We start from the raw sequence: 24,553 nt of genomic DNA, 5'->3' as shown, positions 1-24,553 counted from the left end.
GGGGGGGGGAAACCCCACGAACATGTTTAACAGCTAAAAATGCACGACGCACCTCTTCAACATTCAACAAGGAAACGGTGAGTAATTCTGCAAGAACATAATTGCAGCGTCCATTCGTCCAGTTTTGGTTTGTTTGTTTGCCCCGGCATCAACGCTGGCTTCCTGATTTAATCACAGCTGCATATTCCAGCGCAAACACAATGTCGCTCTGTCATTGGTCGTTCGGATCGGTGGAAATCAACGGACTGGGTACAAGATGTATTCTCCGGAGTTTGTGGACTCACAAATGCCGCGATAATTCATCTTGCAGAGCAAGGTTAGCAGAGACGTGGGGTACACATAGGACTGATCATCAGCCAATCGCGAGGCACCTATTATATCTGTACAGTATTGAATGTTTAATAATTGAATGATTCCTGCTTTGTACAATATGTATACAGTACCTGTGTGGCTGGTGCCCAACTTCTCAGCTCTTTTGGAGACACAAAGCAGCAAACCCAAGCAATATTTCACCAAGCTGGTAACATGACTTTGCAATATTGGCTGCAGAAAACTAACATTTGTTGTGTTTACAGGAATATTGTATTTTGTAATAGTTCTATATAGAAGCAATCTGGCAAACGTTTTTATTAAAAGTTTTATTATTTAATGAATGTTAAGGATCTCCAAATCCCAGTCACATCAGCCCTGTTCTTATAAAGGTTAGTCTTAACAGAGTGGTCTATTGTGTGTTTTTTTTGTTTTTTTGCTTTTTTGCCAGGACTACAAAAAAAATACTGATAAAAAAATACATATAGCATTTTCTCTTCCTAATCATTGAATATTACTGAGAAAATAAAACAAACAAATATGTCAACACTGAAGAAAAAAAAGAACTGACCACAAAAAATAAACCTAAACCAAACTGACATGACCAGTGGCTGTACAATGACAAAGCTCTAACAGACTGAACAGTGTGCAACAAATTCAACAATACGTTGATCATCATTATGGACTTGTTTTGATTCCATGGCATGTGCTGTTTAGGTAAAGATGAACTGATATTTAGATGGAGCTTCCTCTGCCCAATCCTCCTCTTGATCGACCAACTGTCCCTGACACGGGGGAAAAAAACAAAACAGTTTTTGAACATAGGGGCAATATAAAGTTCTGGTCATATTTTGTACAAGTAGCTCCAGCAATCCATTCTTAACTATGCAGAGCACTTCATTTTCTTACCTCTGCGGCTGATCAGCATGCGTCCTTCGCCCCTCCCTCTGCTTCCTCTGCTGAGTGGGGTGCTCACCACCGGTTGACTGGTGACCGCGCGCCTCTGAGTGACGCTGCTGGTGTCTGCAAAGAGAGCAGATGGTGAGACAGGAGGGCATCCGCATTTTCCTCAGAATAAACACTTCCCGACACCTGATTGCACACTTCCTGCTATTTTAATGATAACTTTGAGGAGGACGACAGTAATGAGAACGTTTCCATCTTGAGTCTATTCAAACATCTTACTGCACAATGTGTTGAAAATTGTAGAGGAATCAGGGTCTTGACTAGTGGATGGAAGTGATGCATCTTCACTCTGCTGTCCTGCAGTCTCCATGTCAGTGTGGCTGTCCAAAGAAATCTCAACAGTTGGACTAAAAGACACACGGAGATAAGCAGTCAGAGATAAGAGCTAACAACACAGAAATGTCCCCAAAAAAGTAGCTCACCCTTCTTCTTGTTCCATGAAGACCTCATCTACATCGTCACCTACTGTGGACATCCCAGTCGAGGCAGTTACCATGGGAACAGACTGGGAGGCCATGTTGTCCCCGCTGTCTGAGGGCAGAGACTCCGTAAAGACAGTCACTGTCGTACAAAGTGAAGACACACCGTCAAGTGATTCTTTGATGCGCAATAATAAATGTGTGCACAATGTGGACGCACTCACCTGGTGCAGCCACCTGCAAAGGTGTTGTGGGGACACTTCTTCCTCCTCCATCCTCATCATGAGCAGCCAGGAACAGAGGAGACTCATACATGCCCAGACCTAATCACACAATAGCAAAGTCAGTGTGTTTCCACACCTACACTTTGCTTTCTGTGCTCTAAATCAGTTGACGCGTTTGTCAACTTGCTCTGGTTTTCTTTGTCTTTTTTGTGCGTGTGAGCTTCACAAACCATGTGACATGCCTCTCTCTTCACTTATTGGTCACAATAGTGTACGGAGTGAAAAAGTGCTAATGAAGGCAACGTGGAGCTAAAAGTGTTCTATTTGTTGTGTCGTACCTCCTTGAGAGGCGAGCTGTCCCAGGTCCGAATGCGACGCTGAGGTCTGAGGGAGAAGATCTTCAGGGGGCCCAAATCGAAACCTGGTGGACAGACCTGCAACCTGAGGGGAACTGAGGTGACAGACAGACATGGGTGGTGAAATTCGGCTGTAAAGGGGGGCAAAGCATTGTGATGTTCCGGTGTCAAAATGTTATCCGAGTAAGAAAGAAAGAAATATCTGCTTACTGTATAGCTTCAGCAAAGCCATCAGTACGGTGGGGGACAACCAGCGTAGGAGTACTTGGAACCATCCTGTCATCATCGTCAAAGAAATGTTGCTGTAATAGAAAAATATACATTTAAGCATAACTGCATGAGTCTATAAAACAAGTTTTAATTTTAGAGTTTGTCAATGTATGTCCATTGAGTCTTCTGTTTTGCAAGATCAACCAAAAACTGCTGATCGACACATTTGTTGTATTGCTGTTTTTACAGTACTCATTTTGTATGTTCTCCAGTAACAAAAATTTGCTACCGTCCCATCCTACATCATTAGAATTGCTTCCAATGAAGAATGGATATTTACAAGCCACTCATTCATCTTCTGGTTACATTTAAGCTTGTGATTTCATCAAATAATTGCACTAATATTAAAATTGGAATCATTCATACTTTGTGTGCTACGTCAGAAACACCACTATTTGGCATGCATCAGTCTGAAAGAAGACCTTGGTTAAGCATCCACTCATGACATTACATTAAATTAAATGCATGACCGCAACTTTGCTTTTTCAAGCAAGTAACAGCAATCAGCTGTTTTCCACTGGCATTCCCTTAACAGCCAATGGAGTCATTTGTTTACAGCCATCACATACGACAGAAGTTAGAAGCTTATCTTTCAGTACAGAGCGTCAATACATAACAGAGAATACAGACATCCAATTAAAAAGGTTGCAAACTGTACAGCAACAAAGGCAGCCGCTTACCATACTGCTTATGCCCGGCGTCAACTGTGGTCCTCGACCTACTGATGGTCGTCGAAGTTGGGAGGACTGTCTCTGGATGACACACAATAAACCTATTTACAAGACGGAACGCTCATCTTTGACTGGAGGTTGCATGTATGGTGGTTTTCCCGGGGGAAAAAAATGAAGCTAACAAATAAAATGCAGGTCCAAATTGCAGGCTAGACAGCATTTATTTTGCATAGCTAGGTTTCTGGACCACTGCACACAACATCACATTTCAATTTCACTCCTTAATGCCAAAAATATTTGTTTTAATTTGCCTCAGTTTAGAAGGCATCTTTCTTAATAATATTGTAGCTTTAATATCAACATAATCAGCAGAGGTTTTCTGTCCCATGAGGAATTGGGATGGAATGGTAAGTATTAAGCACATCTCTCAGCTGTCTCACTCAGAAATTAAGCAATAAGCCTCACTGTGTCTACATCTACTTGTTAACCATTGCCAGAGGACACCAACTCCGCTGCTTGTCTGTAATGGAATTGGTCCATCTACTGAATGAATTCATTACTGCTGCTCATGTATGAATCCCTGCACTGACCACTGACCGTAGTCCTACCTGTGTGTGTGGGGGTCCGAGCTCTGAAGCTGGGGGTTGGATGTACAGTCGTGGGGGGAGGGAGTGCGGGGGCTTTCGGGGTTGGGGTAGTCGGAGCGTAAGTGAAGAAGTAGAAGGGGAGGGTGTGGATGGGGAGGACGTTGGGGGCACGTGGACCGTCTCTCTTTGGGTTTCTGACTCGGTGATGCTGACAGCTTCACCTGGAGGAGAAGATAGACTGTCATTCAGAAATACAAGAATAAGGATCAAAATCTAAAATACATTTTTGAAGTTGCTCACTGCTGTGAGACGGCTCGGGGGTACACTGAGATTCATTCTCCTCCACGCTGGTGGGAACTGATGGCTGCTGTCCCTCCTCTTCAGCATCCCCATCTTCCTCATTGCTCTCCTCTCCGTCCTTCATAGCAAAGTTATTTGCATCATCCTCCTCCTCATCATCATCATCTTCATCGTCAACTTCCTCCTCTGCCACCTCCACTTTATACTAATAAGTAAAGTAGAGGCGTTAAGAGCAGACAACCCATCACACCTAGATGTTATGACAATAAGAAAAAAGGGGTGCACCTCCTCCTCCTCCTCCTCAGACTCTTCTTCACCCTCTTCCTCTTCTCCACCTGTGGTCTCCGGTTTCTCTCCCCTGCTCTCACGGCTTTCGCTGTCTGTGTCAATAACAATAACTTCGCGAGTCAGGCCCGACTCCTGAGGGGACGCCCGATCCGAAGGGACCGACTGGGACATGCCTTCCTCCTCTATGTCGTCATCTTCGGGGATAATGGGAAAATCTTCTGGAAGCTCCTGCACACCAAATAACAAAAGGATTTATTGCAGGCATCACATCAAATGAACCACCAAAGCAGATTTAATCATTCAATAGCATCAAATTTGAAATGTTTGGAAACACTGGATCTCCCCATAATTGTTATTGGCTTACACATCATTTGTTATTGAAAAACACTCTAAACTGACCTGACTATTGTCAGGTGAATCTTGTCTTTCACTTTCATCCCTTAGATCTTCTATCTCCTCCTCACCTTGCATCTGTAACATAGTTGTAATGACAGTGACTAAAGTAAAATGATACAAAAATACATTTATATTTGCAACAGACTTGGTTTGACTCTCATGTTTAGTTTCGTCTCATTAAGGTAGTGTCCATTTTTTTCTCTGATGGATCCGGTCACTATGTGAATGTAAAATTTAAATCAAAAGCTTATACAGTAGTAACGGTATAACTTACAAAAGGCTGGACAAAAAAAAAAGATTCAGTGCTATCATGCCTACTACTTGCTTTGAGAAAAAGTTAACAAGACTTAAAAGCATCTCTAATAGCAATACAATTATCATAGTTTTAAACCCGCTTCTGATCTTGGTCTAATTTTTCTGACCACATAATTAATAAATGATGATGAATCTACTTGGTTCCTTAATTAGAGCATATAAAACCAGAATAGAAATCAAAGACTAGACATTTTAGCATTTCAATTCATATCACAGAAATGAACTCTGAAACACAAATGCTTGTTGAAGACAAAATCTGAGACAATCCCAAAACCTTTTTCCATGACTATAGTGTAATGGAGCGCTTTCTGACATTTGCACATCAAATTATGCCAAAGAAACTAAAGGAGGAAAATTCAAGTCATTTACCTGGAGGACAATAGTTTGTCTCAGTCTGAGCTTTTTGGCAGTTGAAGGGGCGTGAGAACTCTCTGGTCTAATCTCCTCTTCCTCGATATCATCCTCTCTACTTCGCTTTGAAATCGCTGAAATCAAACAGAATATCATTTCACACCAATCTGGAGGTTACTGCGCTTTCATTAGATGGTGCAACTGTGTGACGGCTTGAAGGACCAGATAATGCTTAAAAGATACCACATTGCTGCTTACATGCTCCAATAACAGCGGAAGATGTTGATGGTCGCTCTGTATCTATACTGCTGCCTACATCCTGACAAGTGGCCTGCTGCTGAGTGGGCTGGACAAATGCTGTAGCCTGCGTGCTGGTTGGTTGTGTTATGGATGCGGGTGTGTTAAGACTGGACATGACAGTGTGGGTAGCGGCTCCTGCAGTCATCAACACTAAAAACACAACCATTGAGAATACTTCAGGCCTGACCATTTTCAGTTCCACGGAAAATGTAAAACTTTTTTTTTTTTTAAACATTTACCCTCTTGGCTCTCGGTCTGTGTGGTTGGCATTACAGTGGCAGTAGGTGTTGGCATGGGAATAGTTGCTGGGGTGACCATAGGTCGGATGCTGGCACGGGGTGTTGACTTGCTGCCAGGGGAAGGGCTCGGTTTGTTGCTCGGAGATGGGGTACTTGGCGTGGGGCGGATATTGGCAGTGGGTGGTTCAGATAGGCTTGAGCTGCTAGATAAATATTGAATGTTAGTAGAAGACATTTAACATTAAACCTTGACAATGTCTTTTTATTATAAAACAATACCTGAAAATTCAAATGCTTTTAAGTTGGCTGTTCGGCAGCTGATTAATAAAAGGCTACAACAAACGCAAATTCACTATGTATTGCTGTACTAGCAGCACAAAAACCATAACAAGGGTAACAACGCTTTAATATGGTGAGGTCACTATGGTAATGGTTATGAATGACACGAGCCCTACAAAAACTGGGGTATTTTGTAGATATAAATAAATTTCAAGCCACATTTTTATGTAACTATATTAGCAGCGCCCTCCTTAAATGCACTAAATTGGCGCATTTAATAGAGATTAGCATCAGCGAGTCAAGAGTCTATCATAAAGAGAGAATCCGGTCACTTTTCAAAATAAAATATTCTTAAGCCTTGGGCTAATCAATTAACCGGAAGTATAGTAAGTTTTTTATTTTTTACTTATTTATTTTTATTTTTTTAACTGTGCGGCCCGGTGGTTGGGGACCACTGGTCTAGACAATAGGATTGCAAACTAGAAAAATTCTTGCTTGCGGAGCTGCTCCGCAAGCAGTCCCATAATAAACCCATTTTTCTAGGATAGTAATATGTGCTGCTTGCTACGCTCAGCAGTCCCATAACTAGCAGCCAATCTACTATTGTCCCTTTTTATCCGAAGGAACGTTACTAAGTTTACGTTTTGCAGTGGTTAACCTTTACACTTGAGGCACATGGAATATTTACAGAAATGGGGTTTGAGGTGCATGCGTGACAACTTATTACATACTCATCATGAGTGTGTTTATTATTTAATGTATTAATATTACAGTAGTTTCCTGATTTTTATGCCTGAATGGCCATTAATAGTTCTACACCGCAAACAAATATTTTCTTTTAGATTATTTGTAATAATATGCTTAGAAACACTGTACGAACGAATCAGAGGCTGACGAACTCTGACTGAATTTGACTCGTCAGATCACAAAACAATAATTTCTGCTGTGGCATGAATCTGGGAGTAACAGACCTGCTCCTGTCCTGGGCTGGACTCTTCAGAGAGATTTGTCTTTGGTCTACAGATCTGCTCTGATCACCCACCTAAGTACAGAAACAACTTTAAATGACAAATCAATAGCAGATGATGCTTATGTGATGATGGGTATTTTTCTTTCTTTTTTTAAAGCAAGGACACATGTAGCCTATGCGATATTTTCAGGTTGGAATACTACAATTAATAAGACTGTTACGCTAACCTTCGAAGCACTCTGGTCCAGGGATTCCTCTCTGGGCTCAGCATGAGTTTGAGTCTCTCTCAGTTCCCGGTCAAGCCGAAGAAGTTTTCCTTCATACTGTGACTTCAAGGCATTCATCCTTACCTCGAGTTCCTCCTTACTCTGCTTGAGATCTTCCACCTCCTTGCTCAGATTCGCTTTTGCAGCTGAATGAAAAGCACCACAAGTTTATAAAAAAAAAAGTTAGCATTATAACTTAGCTTAACTTATGTTTGAGTATACAGTCACACGTGGAACCTACTATTCAGCTGGTTGATTTTAGTCTTGGCTCCCACAAAGGCTTTCTTAGTCTTCTCCTCTTTGTCAGCCATCTGCTGTCTGAACTGCTCTTCCTTGTTCTTGCTCTCAGACAGCTGGAAGAAAGTATTATAATTACTCGTTTAAATACTGTTAAATTTTTTTTTTAAAAAAACCCACATCAGAACATTAGAGATTATTGGTCTCAATCATTGAAGGACATTTTGCCTTGTAAAGATTCAGTTGACCTCTTTAAAGTGCAGTCAAAAATGTACCTCCTGTCTGAGTTTTGCAAGCTCCTCGAGCAATGGCTGATTTGCATCAGTTGCAGTGTTATCATCACTGGCCTGGCTGGACAGATTCTGCTTTATCTGTGCAGCTCTGAGAGCTTCATTGGCTTGGTTTACTTCTTGGAGCTGTTCTTGAAGGCGCGCATTCTCGCCTTCTTTGGAAGACATCATCTGACAAACGGATTTTTTTTTATTTATGAAAATTCGACATTTTATGTACAGCATAATGTTGTTTAGAGTATTCCTTACCGTATGGAGAGTATCCACCTGGCCTTGGAGCTCAGACACCTATGAAGCAGATCCAAAATGCAGCATTATTTTTTTTTTTAACCTTAACATTTATCTGTGCGGCCCGGAACTAAATAGAAGACTGGTAGTTTGGGACCACTGTCTTAGTGGACAACAAAAAACAGGGACACCAACTCACCTGACTCTCTGCTTGGCTCAAAGTGGTTTTAAGATTGTTAATCTCCTGTTGGTGTGTCTCCTGGACTTTTTTCTGATTGGCAACGTTTTGCTGTAGAGAATCTTTAGCCTGCTGGAGCTCCTTCTGCATTAGTTGAATCTGGTTTTGACGGGCCTGAGCCTGACACTGGGATGATTTCAGTTGGTTCTGTATCTGTAATTTAGACAACTAGTTTAGTTTGATTACTGTTAAAATCGTATTTGGATAGTCTCAGGAACACTAGCCGGGTTTACATGGAGCCTTGCATTCCGATTAACATGAAACTGAATGACCGAACGGAATGAAAATGCTCCAAATATTTTAAACACCTCAATTTGAATAAAAAGGCTGAACCCTTATTGAATTTCATTCACAGGGCTGGTACGGTGTATTAATTTTGCCATTTCGAACAAACGTCATGAAAACAGTTCCATCGGAAGAGCCAGGATGTGTGCGATCTGCACGCTTGGAAATAGCAGCTGCCTTCCAGAGTTTGTCTGCGATAAGAGAACATGTTCTAAAGTTGTTGTAACATGTTGTGTTAAACCAATCCCAATTATTGTGCTAAATAAACCAATTAACTCTATCTTGATAAGTAACGTGATGTTTACATCAATCTGCATGTCACTTGTTTGTAAAACGCCTGTTATGATCAATGTGGTGGCGTATGTAAGCAGGACAGAATCGATCCCCTTACATGTGAACAAGTGACCAGAGATCTTCAGCTGGAATGATTTCAATTGGAATGACAAAAAAAGCAACTGTATGTTTTTTGAGGAAATATGACAGCCGGTTTTCTAGTTAAGCAGTGCTTACCTGCTGTGTGTGCGTTTTAGCTTGTTGAAGCTCTTTCTGACTCTGCTGCAATTGTGTCTGTGTCTGGGACAACTGGGCTTGAACCTACAGAAACACAATTAAAATTTAAATAGGTAAGGCTACTTCTCAAATGTCACAGATTAAAAAGGTGCACATGGTGGCTTTGGGGACTGATTTGGATCTCAACCACTATAACAGAAAACTATCTAAATACGTTAAGAAAAAATACACACCCTGTGTACTTTTCTGAAGGACATACAGAATACACCTCTTTCTCAGACCAAAAATATGCTTGTGGTTACAGTACCTGTGTAAGCTGATTCTGGTTCAGTGTCAATTGATTTTGGATCTCCTTTAACTTTTCCTTGGTCTGCTGGTTTTCCTTCTGGGCGTTCTGAAGCTCCTGCTCAGAGTTTTTGGCCTGGAGAAAGTAAACCAATTTTACTGGCACCACCACACTCGAACTTCGTCAGTATATTAAAAGATTTGCTGTAACAGCTGCTCTATGTACACTGGACAAATCCCTAACTACTTCCAGTGGAAATGGACCATAAATAGAAAGGAAGAAAAAAAAAAAGGTAGTCGAGGGTAGCCCAAAAATGTGCTGTCATGATTCAACCTGTAAAAATTCTACAAACTATGATTCCAGATGTTTTGATTTATTTGGGGGGGGGGGGGGTATCACAAGGACGCTTGTACACATGTGGCAAACATCCCAACATGCAAAGTTTGTCGACATGTATGACTTTAACATAGTTCCTTGTTAACACAAAGTACTACTTTCTTATTCTAAGAGGCTTTGGCGCCCCTTTGTGGTGCCAATACAAGAGTTTTTCAGCAAATGGGTGGGGATGAAAAAATATAAACATTACAGATGAATTTGTACGGGGCTGATGAATTTTAATTTAACGCTAATAAAACCATCATTTGTATGAGGAGCACACAAAGGCCAATCGAATCCAAACCCTTGAGAACTATTAAATTATTGTGTAATTAGTGCTGCCATAAACGACTATTTTGCTAGTCGACTAATAACCAGCAGTAGTCGCGATTAGTCGACTAATCGGAACATATCGTCGCTGTCTTGTGCAAAACATTTATGTACTTTTTTTTGGACGTAATTGTTTTTAACAGGACAGCGACAATATGTAAATAGCAGCATATTGCACCAACAAGCGGCTGCTCTTTTTAAACCATCATTAGTTTACATTTTGAATTCTTTAAAAGTATGTACAAATTAACAATTAAGATTATAGTACATTGAAATTGGAGTAGATTTTGCAGCTTGCACCATAATTTCTGACATGTTTATAAATTGATGGTGATACTGTGGCTTTAGAATTTTTTGGGCTGTGAATCTTTAGTGTATTTTAAAATTAAACTAAAAACTATGCAAAGTAGCACTAATACTATGAAAATATTTACAATATTTCACTCTTCTTGGGGACTAAGCATTTTTTTTGTAATGTAGGCCTAGAAGGTAGTGAAATCAGATGAGAAAAATTAGGAAAATACACTGTTCTGAACACAACTAAAATGAATACTTGCTTTGTTTTGCTTCACGAGTATGTGTAATTTAAAAGCAGTAAACTAATCTATACAAACAAAATGTGGTATGTACCTGAAATCAAGAAAAAGATCCTTAAAGATTATAAGGAACTTATATTTTTAAGCACTGTATTGCATATTATAACAAACTATTCTGCGCTTTATTGTAACGTGTTGCTGTTGAGGACTTGTGGCAAAGCTGTCATGTTCTGTTGAGTCTTGCTATGTCCGAGTTTATAAACGCAACACTGTGCGTGGTTGCACCTCACGAGTCAAAAGAGAGAAAAAGACCTCTGTGAGGGCGCACGGTCAATGTCAACACGTTCGGTGACCTACAAAAACTGTTTTGGTTATTAATAAACACAAGTTTGCCGACTAAAGCCTCCGTACTCCATAATAGAACTTACAAATATGTTAGCATGCCAAACGGAACATCATTTTACACACACGGTGCTAATGCTAACTTCCAGAGATGACTATATAAACAACACAATGCCAAAAATGCAGCCACAACATGCTTCTTTTTTAAATGCTGCTTTATCACTGGTGTGGTGCCATGAAAGAGAGGTTTGCAACGTATTAAGCATTTTGGGTGAAATGTGTCTGAAGTTTCAGGTTCTGTTGCGAACATGGGTTAGCCGTGAGACTTCACTACCCATAATGCTTTTCTTTCCATGACCCGGATGAACACTACTGTGCAGAGGGGCATCCAGCCCCGGGAGAATTGCGAGACGAGGCAGTTTTCGACAAAAGCAGAACGCCAAATAAATAAATACATAAATAAACAACTCGTTGACTATTAATATTAATTGTCGACGGCTTTGATCGTAGACTTCGTCGAGACTAGTCGACTAATCTTGGCAGCCCTAACTGTGTTGCAGCTTGACTGACAGAGTCCCTATGTAACATGAATATCTTACGTGTGAACTGTTTTCTTAAATTTACTGCATATTCCGCTTTCATTACGACTGCACGGTGTTGTATGCTTGTAGGGGTTCAAAATGCTGCTTACTTGCTGCATCGCCTCTTTCAATGTGGTCAGCTCCTCTTTGACCTTGTTCATCTCTTCTTGACTTTTAGCGAGTTCCTGCTGCTCCACCTGACTCGTTTCACCTTGTGTTTTAGCTGAAGTTTCCCCCACCAGCTAGAAAACATAGAAGGCCTTAAGACAGCAGTTCATAACATGATAACCAGTGCTGCAAAGTGCAGACCCACCTTATCATGCTGGACTTTTAGCTCTTCATACTGGGTCTTGTAGCGGCGTCCTATCTTTCTCACTTGTGCGATGGTCCTGTTTTTCTCCAGAATATCATTGTTTTTTGTTCCCATTTCTTTCTTCAGTGTGTCTCTCTCTGCTGTTAGGCGGGTCACAGACTCTCTAAGGCTTTTTACCTGAGACTGGGCTGAGTTAGTGCTGGTGCTCGATCTGGAATGACATGGGATGAAATTTAGGGCACGTGCAATAGACTTTTAACTAATTAACTAAGATCCACAACACATAATGGAACTTAAAAAAACCATTAACAGCACGGTATATGCAACTTGGTCACCTAATTTCGGCGGCATATAGTCAATGTTCACTGAATGATACTTTAGTGGATCGTAACGTGGATCTTAGCGCATTTATGTTTGTTTTTACTTGGCTAGCTCAGTCTTCAGCTTGGCTGTCTCTTCAACAAGTTGGGAGATGCGTCTCTGCTGTGTTTCTCTCTCTGCAGTGAGTTTTTGCTTTTCCTCAGCATCACCATCTTTCTGCTGGCTAACAAGGTGCTGCGGAGGTGGACGGATAGAAAATGCAGATTTGATGTACAAAGTTCTGTGTAACAACATAAGGAACAGAGGCTCAACTACCATGGATCAAAAGTAATCAATCAATCACTTCATTTATCCCCTGAGGACAATTAAAATAAATAAATAAAAAAAAATCACAGAAAGCAGCAGTGTAGAGATTGAGTGAGGCAAGAATGCTGCGTTGTATGTTAATAATTTCTCTCCAGGAAAACACAGTGATGTACCGGTTACTATTCATGCAACAGAAAAGTCATGGTTTTCTGCAAATATCAGTTTTGTGCTTAATTAATCAGGCCCCGGTTTCACACCAACTAAATTTGTGAGTACTTTGAGGGAGAGGTCATTATTATTAACTCATTCACTCCCAGCCATTTTCACTGAAGCAACCCCCTTCACTCCCGGCTGTTTTACTGGATTTTGACTGATTTTGCAAGGCCCACATAATATTCTGTTCTGTTGCTATAAAACATGGAACCTACCAAAATAAAGAATAGATTCACTTCTTTCATTGAAAAAAAGCATATTTGTATCCATTTCCGTTTTGTAGGAATTAGCATTAGAATATAGCTATGTTTCATCATTATTCACAAACGGGGGAAAAGAGCTTGTTGCAACATGGCCCTGGCTGATCTCTTATACTCTGCTACCTGTTGGCTGGTTTTTGTAATAACTACCATTGTTTTATGCGACCTCTTCGAGTCAGAAGCTGCATCAAAGCCTTCTGTATGTTCTAGCATAAAAAAAAAAAACTAACAAAAAAACCCCGCATAAATAGGTTTTTGGGAGTGAAGGGAAAAAGTACCTGTATTTAAAAAATTATTTGAACGTTTTTGAGTTTGAATGCGTTAATAATCCAGAAAACAAGTTTACTCTATAGGATAAAGCTAGTCATTCATTGTACTTAAGACTTACCTGTACTTTGGCTTTCAAGTGTTTAACGTCATCTTCTAACAACTTTTTATCAGCCTGCAGGGAGCCATTTCTGTCAGAAAGATGAGACAATGACTCATGTAGTGGGCTAATGTTGGACTCCAGCTTCTTCACCTGATTGACAATAGAAACAACGGGGCGTCAGAATGTAGCTGAATAGAAATAAAAAAAACAATTCTAAAAAACGCAAATCTAGAATTTTTGTTATATGGGTATATAATCCATTAGAGAAATTTAAAATGTAATTATCAACGCAGATAGATAGATAGATAGATAGATAGATAGATAGATAGATAGATAGATAGATAGATAGATAGATAGATAGATAGATAGATAGATAGATAGATAGATAGATAGATAGATAGATAGATAGATAGATAGATAGATAGATAGATAGATAGATAGATAGATAGATAGATAGATAGATAGATAGATAGATAGATAGATAGATAGATAGATAGATAGATAGATAGATAGATAGATAGATAGATAGATAGATAAAAATATTCATGACAAAATGGTACCCAGAGGATACTCTTACTTTTGCTTGTGTTTGCTGCAGCTCCTGTTCTAATTTCTCCCTTTCCATTTTCAGCATCTTGTTGGTCTCTTGTAGAGTGCTGACATTCCCCATGTTCTTCAGCTGAGCTTCTTTATGAGCCAGTGTCTTCACTATGGTCTGAGAGCATGACAAAATCTGTGTTTGTGTCTATTAATAGCCCACCCTTTCTCACAGACAATTTCTGGACATTTCCAAACTAATTTGCTGCTTTGATCATAAATTAGATGTTCAAATAATTTTGTTGAGCTATCCACAAATTCCTTTCCTACCTGCAGCTTCTCTCTCTCAGCATTCAAAGCTTCCTGAAGCTCCTTAAGTTCCCGGTTTTGGTGTTCCACTCGTTGTTTGTAGCGGAGAGCTTCTCCCTCAGAGGCTTCACCTCGAGCCACAGCAATTTCCTTCTCTTTCCGCACAAACCTACAACATGCATAGATTTTTCAAATTCAGTTGGCCGCTACTAAACAAAATTAAACACCTAACTCCATCTTCCTCAACCATCTTTTGAAGTGTATGTAACACTAACATACCTGAGTATTTCTTGTATCTGCTCAAGCGTCTTCTCTTCCTCATTGAATGACAGGTCAAGCTGTTGCTGTGGTTGCTGTTGACGACTCCTTGCAGCCATTTCATCCATCTGTACATGCAGGAGATCGTTCTGTTTTCCCAGCTCTTGACACCGCCGACTCTGACTAGCCAATTCATCCTGAGAGAATCAAAGTAAATACCAATGGGTGATACAAAAACATTTTAATGAAAGATATTTAGTGGTGGTTTCTGTGTAAAGGTGGTCAAGTCATTCCTCCCACCTTCAGCTGGTTCTCCAAAGTTGTCCAGCCTGCAGTTTTCTCCTGTAAGAGTGAGTTGGACTTGTTCAGTTGTTCCTCTAGCTCGCTTTTCCGTGCTGCTCCTTGTTGGAAAGTTTTCTTTAACTCCTTAAGGACTTCCACATCTGCAGCATGAAGCATCAGCTCTCGCTCGTATTTCGCTTGAGCCTCACCAGCTTGCTTAGTCTAAGAAAATAAACAATTTTGCTTCAGTAAATCCAGCACGACGACAGATATACACAATTAACAAGTCTACCGGTACTTAGTTTAGTTAAAAATTTAAAAAAATAGGTAGCTTTATGGCGTTATACTCGTAACATGCAAACAAACAAATCCAAAATAAATTGCATTTTGTGCTAGAGGACAATACTGAGAATGATTAAACAAAATGAGCTAAGACAAGGAGGTATCTGTGAAAAATGAGGCTGCAAGGGCGCACTCACCCTTGGCCAATTCTAATTACACAATGTTTGAGTGCGATTATTCCTCCTGGCCCAGTGCCGGGGCCAAATTAAGCATACACGTGCAGTCTTCCCATTTTGTGTGTCAAATGTGCCCAAGCACAATGAGAAATGTCTACCGCGCATGTGCCCTGCCAGTAGAAAGAAACTAACTCAAGTCGGTAACAACTGTGTGTGTGTGTGTGTGTGTGTATTTACTAATTACCTGCAGCAGGCTCTCCTGTATGGCTTTTTGCTCCAGTGTGACAGCTTTAGCAGCTCTCTCCAGTGCCTCCTGCTGCTCTACTTGGCTGGCCTTTAAACTGCGCTGCAGGTCACTCACCTGGAAAAGACACACACGAAAAAAAAAAACACTTTATACTACATTTCTTATTAATGTAACCAATGCTTCAAGTTGAGTGGTTACCAGTACCGCACAGGGGAATGTTTAAAAAAAAAAATAAAAAATCTGTCAGGTTCAGCTGCAAGCAAAACCAAGTACAGTAATTTCTGGACTATAGGGCGCACCTTACTATAAGTCGCGCTAGCTAAATTTGGGGGAATACTTGAGTTTGTTACACATAAAAGCCGCACGCGACTGTAAACAGCAGGTGTTTTAATGTTACTGCACCGGGTTCCCACTACTTTCGTTTCCATAATGAGGGCCTCTCCTACTGTATTTGGGCTCACTTGGTTTGTTTTGCTCTGCCTGCGCTTCCTTTATAGTGCGCCCCCTTGTAATCTGATGGACAAGCCGCACAATTCGTATTAGCCGCAGGGTCGAATGCAAGTGAAAAAAGTAGCGGCTTATAGTCCAAAAATTACTGTACACAGGAATAGAGGCTAATCAAGACAGGCATGGCAGCTTTACTTGTATAGCACATTTCACGCACACACACACACACACACACACACACACACACACACACACACACACACACACACACACACACACACACACACACACACACACACACACAGAAGTGGGTTGCAAAGCAGACATGGTTTTGAATCGGCCGGGTGAGTTGGAGAAGGGTGTTGAAAAACGGACCTGTGCATGTCAATTTACAATAAATGCTGAGGGCTGGAACGATGGTTGAATGTGAATTTCCTGCAAATTTACTCAAGTGTGTGACGAGACCTACTTGTTTCTCAAGTGTGTCCAAAGCCTTCCTCCTGTCCTCTTGTGCTTGCTGATTCTTTTTCTCCACCTCTAATATTCTGTTTTCCATCTGCTTCTGGATGTCTTCTGACTCCTTGAGTCTCATCTCAAGAGGAGACCGTTGCTGAGAGGACATCAAGAAAAGATGTGAATTCACATGAATGTTTGTAAAAAGAAATGGCATCAACTTTACCTCTTTCTCATTCTTCAGACTATCTTCCAAAGTCAGTACCACAGCCCTGTACTGCTCAACAGTAGCATTAGCATTGTTTAGCTGTTCTTCTAATTTGCTGTTCTGTTCCTCTGCAGCACTTAGGTTACTTTTGGCCTCGGCCAGCTCGGACATGGCAGGCTGCTGAGTGGTTTGAACCGGAGAGCGCACTGAAAATACATCGGGAGAAATGGTGAAGACTACAACGTAAGATTGTGTCACTCAAAGGAAGCCGTTACCTCTGACAGGTGTTCTAAGAGTTGCCGCTCTGGTAACTGGGGTGCAAACACCCTCAGATGAGGTGGAAGCCAATTGAGCTTTTAGCGCAGCTACCTGCTGTTCAGAGTTCTTCAACAACTCTCTTGTCTTCTGCTGCAAGGTGTTACGTGTCTGAAGTTGTTTTTTAGCTTCTAGCAACTGAGCCTAGATTAAAATAAAACAGGAAATGGACATAAAATTAATGATTACCATCTACAATTTTTGTTCAACTGAAATGTTAAAATACATATAAAGGTTACATACATCCATATTGCGTCCAAGGGCATGTCTCTGGGCTACTTCTTGCTCCAGCCGAGTCTTCATTGAGGCCAGTTCTGTTTCGAGAGTCGCAATCTTACTGTCAAGTCGCTGACGCATGGCTGTGTCTGTATGTTCCATGGTTAACTAGACAATTAAGAGAAAAAGTGAAAATAATTTAAAGGGACATGATGTGGAAAATTTACTTTTTATTTAAAGCTGCTCTATGTAGCAATTTACCCTAAAACATCTTTACAATAGCCTTTTTACTTGGTCATTTATGGATAAAAACATCTTCTAATTAGCAGATTAACACTTTAGTTTTTCACAATGGGTGCTCCTGCAAGCCTCTGGCCAATAGTTTTCAGACTGGATTTGGGTTTAAATTTCTCACCCTCTGTGGATGTGATGTCAAACGTGCAGTATGTACGTGAAGAAGGGAATGTGCAGATTTTTGGCCACACGTAGCAGTAACTATTCAAAATTCAATTTCCTGCATTGAGCAGCTTTATTTAATAGTTGGGTACTGATGTGCCTACCCAGCCATCAAGTGTGACATTACAGTACTCAACAAAGTGTTTTTTTGTGAGCTACATTTTTTTTTTCAAACGTCTGAGAAATTGTTTCCAACTTTTGTCTCACTGTGACAAAAGTGGGACTACTCTAAAATTCAGAACTGCATATCCAAGACACCCCAAAATTGATTGATTTCTTTTTTAACAAAAACGCCTAAAAAACATTTTAAATTGGGGGGCGTAATGGCCCCCCTTCAAGGCAGTGCAAATGCATTTAACATTTGTGTAATACGAATTATGCAGCTTAAACCACACATTTTTAGCCATCCAACCTATCCAAGGAGCCTGACATTTTATGTGCACTCTCCTCTGCTGTTGGCTGAAACTGAAGTCATGGGTTCGCATTGCGAACGTCACATTACCAAACCCAGTAAAAAGGTGAGCGCCAACATAGAATATGATTGCAAACAAAACTTTTGGCTTGCCTTCCACTTTAATGCCAATAACTGCAGTCAGTACCTGTGTCTTGACTACATATAATTTTGCCGCAGTCTGCTACTAATCGTCTAACAGAAAGGCGGACTGTGCGGGGCTCAGCTCAAGCTCCACCATGCCAACCAATCTAGCCCATAAGCATTTTTGGTAAATACAATAGTGGAATCATGACATGTCATGAGAAAAGAGGGATACTACCTGTATGGTCTTGAGGTTGGTGAATAGTAGGTTTTGGTTACGTTGCTCTGCCAGCATGTCCTCTTTCTCGCGATTGAGTCGACTCTCTGCTTGTTTTAACATGTCTCTCTCTTTAGTCAAGTTCTCAACTCGCATCTACAGACAAGGATAAAAAGTGCAATAGCAGTTGGGCGCACACATTAAACTGGGTGCATAATAGCTAGACCCTCTCAGTGTGGAACACATCTCAGTAACTTGTTTGTAAATTGTTCAGTGAAAGAGAAAATGAACTAAGACACACAAACCGGTGTAGTGTGAGCCTCTGGGAGAAAAAAAATGAAGTTTTTCAACAATTTGTGTAACAATTTTGGGTTGTTATATTAAAACCCTAAGTGGGTTAGGTCGAAAATGTTGTACTGCACACCTCCTCAAGTGCCAGTTTTTCATTAGCTTGCCGCAGGTCTTGAGTCATAGTGTGGATTATCTGCTCATGCCATTGAACTGCCGCAGCCAGTTTTTGGTTCCTGCCCTGGAGGGCCGAGGTCTCTCTACGAAACGCCATGACACTCTCTTGAAGCATCTCATACCTTTCATAAAAAGAGATACAATACAAAAAGTCATTCATAAAAACATTACAAAAAGACAAGATTTTAACAATAAGATATTTGGATCTGATAAGATATATTTATCATGACTGTAATTTTGCTCACACCTCTCGTTGCTGAACTCCAATTGAGAAGTCAATTTGGCATTGCTTGAGCGAACCTCTGTCAGCTGCCGCTCCAGTCTGTCATGCGAATCATTCAACATTCTGTCGTTCTCTGCCTTTTCTTTTTTATACAAGGTGAAGGCGTCGCTTAGCTGGAGGAGCAGAGACCCACATTGAGCTAAACAGATGCTTAAATTTAATACCACTTATCACAGAATTTCAGAAGAATGTTTTACCTGCTTTAATGCAGCTTTAGCCTGTGCGGTTTGTGCAGAGTCAGCAGCAGCGCCTCTTTGAGGCGTTGAACGAGTTACTGGGGCTGATGGTCGTGTGGGTGCACTTGCAGGGTGTGAAAAATCTGGATGGGGCAAACACGTAAAATAAATGTATTTATACCCTTTCAGGTTTAGGTTCTCTTCTTAAAAAAATGATTCTCTCATTTGTTTTTTAGTGCCTGTTAAATCAACATTTTCACTATGATGTGAGTGTTGCTCTTATACATTCAACTGTATTTTGGTCATGTTATAATCAAATCTTCACAATGAAAACTGTGATTGTAATGACTCATTGTAGGCTGGCTCTTACTTCTGGCCAAGGGAATGCCGATGAAAATTAGCTTAACTTAGCTAACTTGGGCATATTTACATTGTAAAATGTTGATTAGTGTGCAATGCCCATTGTCAAATAAATACATTTAAATTAAAATTCAAATGGGTACTATATATCACCTTGAGAGGGCAGGTTAAAGCCAGTGCTCTGTTGTAGCAGGGTTTTGTACATGTCTCTCTGTCTTGCGTTAGAGTCAGCAAGTTGCTTCTGTAGGTTGCTCTGCTCTCTCAATTGCTCTACCTCCTTCTCAAGTTTATCCAGACTGGTCTCCAATTCTGACACACTGCAAGTAAACAGACAGGCAATTAATTCATCAATAAATTAGTGAAGTTCATTGAAAGTAAATTGTTCTTTAGCCTTAGGTCAATAAAAATTGTACCATGCATAAAATGATACAGGGTGTTTCACCACGTGTGATGTGGAATGATGGCTTTAGGTTTCATTCAAACCCCCCAATAAACATAAACTACAACAGATGTATCAAACAACTAAAACGAATAACATACAATAATAGTAATGTTTTTGAAAAACATTAAGAATATTATTTCAATTACCATGCAAATATAATAGCCAATCACAAAAAAATCTGCGATATAGGGAGGTACAACCCAAGCCAAACATCGTAATACAGGAATTTTGGACCCAAATGCAAATCCGCGATAAAGTGAATCCGAGATAAGTGAACAGAGAAGTAGCAAGGGACCTGCAAACTACCACTACTGCAAAGTAGTGGTAGGTGAGAGTGTAGCCAGACAGCATATGATGGTAGTGTGTAGGATGACTCTGGTGATGAGGAAGAAAAAGACGGCAAAGGCAGAGCAGAGGACGAAATGGTGGCAGCTGAAAAAGGAAGCGCGTTGTATGACTTTCAGGAAGGAATTGAGACAGGCTCTGGATAGTAGTCAGGAGGTGCTTCCAGATGACTGGACAACTACAGCAAATGTGATCAGGGAGATAGGTAGGACAGTCCTTGGTGTGTCATCTGGACGGAAAGGAGATAAGGAGACTTGGTGGTGGAATGAGGAGGTGCAGAAATGGATCCAGAGAAAGGGGTTAGCTAAGAAGAAGTGGGACACAGAGGATTAACGAAAGTAGACAGGAGTACAGGAAAATGCAGCGCAGGGTGAAAGTAGAAGTGGCAAAGGCCAAACAAGGGGCTTACGATGACTTGTAGGCTAGGTTGGATAGTAAGGAGGGCGAGACTGACCTATACAGGTTGGCAAGGCAAAGAGACAGAGATGGGAATGACGTACAACAGGTTAGGGTAATAAAGGATAGGAATGGAAGTGTGTTGACAGATGCCAGTAGTGTGATGGGAAGATGGAAAGAGTACTTTGAAGAGTAGATGAATGAGGAAAATGAGAGAGAACGAAGAGTAGAAGAGGTGGCTGTGGCAGACCAGGAAGTAGCATAGATTAATAACGATGAAGTGAGATGGGCATTGAAGAGAATGGAGTGTGGAAAGGCACTCGGTCCTGATGATATACCTGTGTCTAGGAGAGGTAGCAGTATAATTTCTAACTGGGTTGTTAAACAGGATCTTAGATAGTGAGAAGATGCCTGAGGAAGTGCAGAGTTGTGCCAACTACAGAGGAATAAAGATAATGAGCCACACAATGAAGCTATGGGAAAGAGTAGTTGAAGCTAGACTGAGGGCAGAAGTGAACATTTGTGAGCAGCAGTATGGCCCCCCACAAAAAAGGAGTACCACAGATGCAGTATTTGCTTTGAGGATGTTGATAGAGAAGTACAGAGAAGGTCAAAAGGAGGTGCATTGTGTCTTTGTAGATCTAGAGAAAGCTTACGATAGGGTACCCAGAGAGGAACTGTGTTTTTGTATGAGGAAGTCTGGAGTAGCAGAGAAGTATGTTCAAGTGGTGCAGGACATGTATGAGGACTGTAAGACAGTGGTGAAGTGTGCTGTAGGTGTGACGGAGGAGTTCAAAGTGGAGGTGGGATTACATCAGGGATCAGCTCTGAGCCCCTTCTTGTTTGCTATGGTAATTGCCAGGATGACAGATGAGGTTAGACAGGAATCTCCATGGATTATGATGTCTGCAGATGACATTGTGATTTGTAGTGAGAGCAGGGAACAGGTGGAGGAGAAGCTAGAGGCGTGGAGGTTTGCCCTGGAAAGGAGGGGAATGAAGATTAGCCATAGCAAGACGGAGTATGTGTGAGAATGGGAAGGACCCAAGTGGAAGAGTGAGGTTACAGGGAGATGAGACCAAGAAGGTAGAGTAGTTGAAGTATTTAGGGTCAACAGTCCAGAGCAATGGAAACTGTGGAAGTGAAGAAGCGTGTGCGGGCAGGCTGGAACGGGTAGAGAAAAGTGTCAGGTGTGATAAAAGAGTTTTAGCTCAAATGAAAGAAAAGATTTGTAATACTGTGGTGAGGCCAGTGATGTTGTTTGGTCTGGAGACATTGCCACTGAGGAAAAGACAGGAGGCAGAGCTGGAAGTGGCAGAGATGAAGATGCTGAGGTTGTCTTTGGGAGTGACCAGGATGGATAGAATCAGGAATGAGTACATCAGAGGGAAAGCACATGTTAGAGAGGCCAGACTGAGATGGTTTGGACATGTCCAGAGGAGAGATTGTGAGTATATTGGCAGAAGGGTGCTGAGTTTCCAAATGTCAGGCAGGAGGTTTAGAGGAAGACCAATGAGGTTTATGGGTTATGGATGTAGTTAAAGAGGACATAAAGGTAGTTGGTGTGAGAGCAGAGAATGCAGAGGACAGGGTTAGATGGAGGCAACGGATTCGCTGTGGCGACCACTGAAGGGAAAAGCCGAAAAGAAAAGAAGAAGAAGAAGAAGCAGCAAGGGACCACTGTAATGGTTTCATTTCAAGTGCTGCGCCATGAAGGTTTACCCCCCAAAAAAGAAGAAAAAAAAGGCGTTGCAATAATAGCATTCTTACCGTATTGATGTTGTAATGGTTTGCTGCCTTGTGTTATCTTCCTCTAGTTTCCTCAGCTTTTCATGTAGGCTTCTGTTTTGTGTTTGGAGCTCCTCGACACTGCGGAAGGAAATCTGATGGGGCCTGATGACCTGGCCAGAAATGTTAGAGGAACTGTCATCATCTTTGGTCACCTGATTTCCTCGGGCTTCTTCAAGTTCAACCAGCAGTGCGCACACCTGGAATGAATGAACAGCAGTGAGGACATTATTTTATCAATGCAAATAGTGTACGAGAAAGGAAGTGTTACAAAACAAATCACAGCCTTGCTATATATTGCTTATTATAATGATGCTTGGCCGCTTTAAAAACAGCTGCGTGTGTGTGTGTATTGTGTACATGGCTATATGCAACATACTTGTGCAGAGGAATCATCCAGCAATCTTTCTGTCCTCAGCTTGTCCTTCTCCAAATAGTCACAATGTTGCATGGCCTTATCCTTCTCTTTCTGTAAACTCAAGATCTCCTAATAACACACAAGTTGTATGTAAGGAAATATGCCAAGTCATTTAGATTTATTTTCACAGTAATTGAAATGATGGACGTATTGTTATTGAATATCAATGTCTCAGACCTTTCGAGCCTGTTCCAGTTTATTCCACAAGGAGGCCACTGAACTCTGCATGGTCTCATACTCCTCCCTCTGACGTCTGAGCACAGGTGCTTTGGATTCCACCTCCTGGACGACCTCATCCAACTCTTTGCTCACCCTTCTGGTCTCTTGCTTCTGCAGTTGCAGCTGAGTCTGACACTCAGAATATGCATTATACAGCTGACAGCACACAGAAGTCAGAAGAAATCAGTCAGAGGGCTATAGTTACTTGATAGAGAAGATAAAAACAGCATCAGAAAGGCAGCAAAATATCAAATTTACATATACAAGTACAATCAATAAAACTGCATTTCCATTAATGCTGTCAAAGTTAAAGTGTTAACTAATTAATTAATAAATTACAAATTATTGCATTAATCAAGTAGTAATGCAGATTAATCACAGTTAATTTTGACCGCAGATGATCCTTCTGCTGCCAGCAGATGGGTACGTTAAAGGTAGCACAGGTTGCGTTTGAGCAATAAATATAACTAGATGCATTAATGTCAAGCATTTAATAAATGTTTGCATATGACAATATTTGTTCATGTCAAACTATTGGGGTCATTTTTTTCCCCCCCATTTAAAATTATTCAAGTAATTAACCGATTAGAAAAAGAAGCGAATGAACATGAGCAGTGGATCAAAAAATGTTGAAGACGTCCTCATAACATTAAATGTCAAAATAATTCACACATAACAGGTGCTCTTTAAATTTGGCAGGCAATTTTTTAAGCCTTTTTTAATCTTCTTAATCTTAATCAAAATTCCAAGATGTGATTAATCTCATTAAAAAATTTAATCATTTGACAGCTCTAATTTCCATTGTTGCCGATGATTTCCAACAACAAATTATGATGTGTATCAAACACAACTTCTCTCACATTAGATTATGAATGTATTATATGGAATCCAGAAAGGTCGTTAAACATAGCTTGTTTTGTTCCACTTACATCAAAGAACTTCATTCCAGGCTTGACAATGGCAGCAATGGCTGCTGCAGACGGACACATGGACTCCAGCTTCTCTTCAGTCAGTGAGGGTGCACCTGAAGGAAAACATTTGACAAACTATGTAACAATGGTCAAGACTACAATGACTGAAGGTGCTCATGAAATGCCCGCGCATATTGCAATTTTGCCATTACATAACATAACAGGAGGAAAGGTCACAGCAGCAACAAATGGCAATGGCATGATTTAAATAAAAAAATTAAAAAT

General features: G+C 40.8%; 1 protein-coding gene across 6 annotated transcripts in view; it reads right to left on the bottom strand.

Annotated features, from left to right (window-relative positions):
* Nucleotides 1-623: 623 nt before the first annotated feature.
* Nucleotides 624-24,553, bottom strand: part of LOC144043719 (nucleoprotein TPR-like) — a 32,539-nt gene continuing 8,609 nt past the window's right edge. The window contains exons 11-55 of one of the 6 annotated variants that reach the window (XM_077557645.1): nt 24,287-24,381; nt 23,316-23,513; nt 23,100-23,207; nt 22,703-22,920; nt 19,903-20,066; nt 19,411-19,532; nt 19,178-19,326; nt 18,890-19,052; nt 18,487-18,621; nt 17,285-17,425; nt 17,002-17,185; nt 16,745-16,932; nt 16,535-16,675; nt 15,616-15,732; nt 14,932-15,135; nt 14,653-14,828; nt 14,395-14,542; nt 14,105-14,242; nt 13,546-13,677; nt 12,482-12,612; nt 12,058-12,268; nt 11,855-11,986; nt 9,602-9,715; nt 9,295-9,378; nt 8,461-8,652; nt 8,283-8,321; nt 8,019-8,204; nt 7,748-7,859; nt 7,468-7,652; nt 7,242-7,312; nt 5,992-6,194; nt 5,711-5,902; nt 5,471-5,586; nt 4,790-4,861; nt 4,388-4,618; nt 4,085-4,307; nt 3,824-4,023; nt 3,225-3,296; nt 2,485-2,576; nt 2,257-2,369; nt 1,919-2,017; nt 1,698-1,836; nt 1,495-1,622; nt 1,219-1,332; nt 624-1,094 (exon numbers count right to left, since the gene is read on the bottom strand). In XM_077557645.1, the coding sequence (XP_077413771.1) occupies nt 1,045-1,094; nt 1,219-1,332; nt 1,495-1,622; nt 1,698-1,836; nt 1,919-2,017; nt 2,257-2,369; nt 2,485-2,576; nt 3,225-3,296; nt 3,824-4,023; nt 4,085-4,307; nt 4,388-4,618; nt 4,790-4,861; nt 5,471-5,586; nt 5,711-5,902; nt 5,992-6,194; nt 7,242-7,312; nt 7,468-7,652; nt 7,748-7,859; nt 8,019-8,204; nt 8,283-8,321; nt 8,461-8,652; nt 9,295-9,378; nt 9,602-9,715; nt 11,855-11,986; nt 12,058-12,268; nt 12,482-12,612; nt 13,546-13,677; nt 14,105-14,242; nt 14,395-14,542; nt 14,653-14,828; nt 14,932-15,135; nt 15,616-15,732; nt 16,535-16,675; nt 16,745-16,932; nt 17,002-17,185; nt 17,285-17,425; nt 18,487-18,621; nt 18,890-19,052; nt 19,178-19,326; nt 19,411-19,532; nt 19,903-20,066; nt 22,703-22,920; nt 23,100-23,207; nt 23,316-23,513; nt 24,287-24,381 (6,422 nt within the window). In that variant the 3' untranslated portion in view covers nt 624-1,044. The remainder of the gene's footprint in view (nt 1,095-1,218; nt 1,333-1,494; nt 1,623-1,697; nt 1,837-1,918; nt 2,018-2,256; nt 2,370-2,484; nt 2,577-3,224; nt 3,297-3,823; nt 4,024-4,084; nt 4,308-4,387; nt 4,619-4,789; nt 4,862-5,470; nt 5,587-5,710; nt 5,903-5,991; nt 6,195-7,241; nt 7,313-7,467; nt 7,653-7,747; nt 7,860-8,018; nt 8,205-8,282; nt 8,322-8,460; nt 8,653-9,294; nt 9,379-9,601; nt 9,716-11,854; nt 11,987-12,057; nt 12,269-12,481; nt 12,613-13,545; nt 13,678-14,104; nt 14,243-14,394; nt 14,543-14,652; nt 14,829-14,931; nt 15,136-15,615; nt 15,733-16,534; nt 16,676-16,744; nt 16,933-17,001; nt 17,186-17,284; nt 17,426-18,486; nt 18,622-18,889; nt 19,053-19,177; nt 19,327-19,410; nt 19,533-19,902; nt 20,067-22,702; nt 22,921-23,099; nt 23,208-23,315; nt 23,514-24,286; nt 24,382-24,553) is intronic. The other 5 variants (XM_077557647.1, XM_077557649.1, XM_077557650.1 and 2 more) reach the window with 5 other exon arrangements.

The sequence above is a fragment of the Vanacampus margaritifer genome, chromosome 2 (genome assembly GCF_051991255.1).
Source record: "Vanacampus margaritifer isolate UIUO_Vmar chromosome 2, RoL_Vmar_1.0, whole genome shotgun sequence".
NCBI lineage: Eukaryota > Metazoa > Chordata > Actinopteri > Syngnathiformes > Syngnathidae > Vanacampus > Vanacampus margaritifer.
Note: the sequence above shows the minus strand (reverse complement) of the source record. Positions and strands in the feature narration are given on the sequence as shown.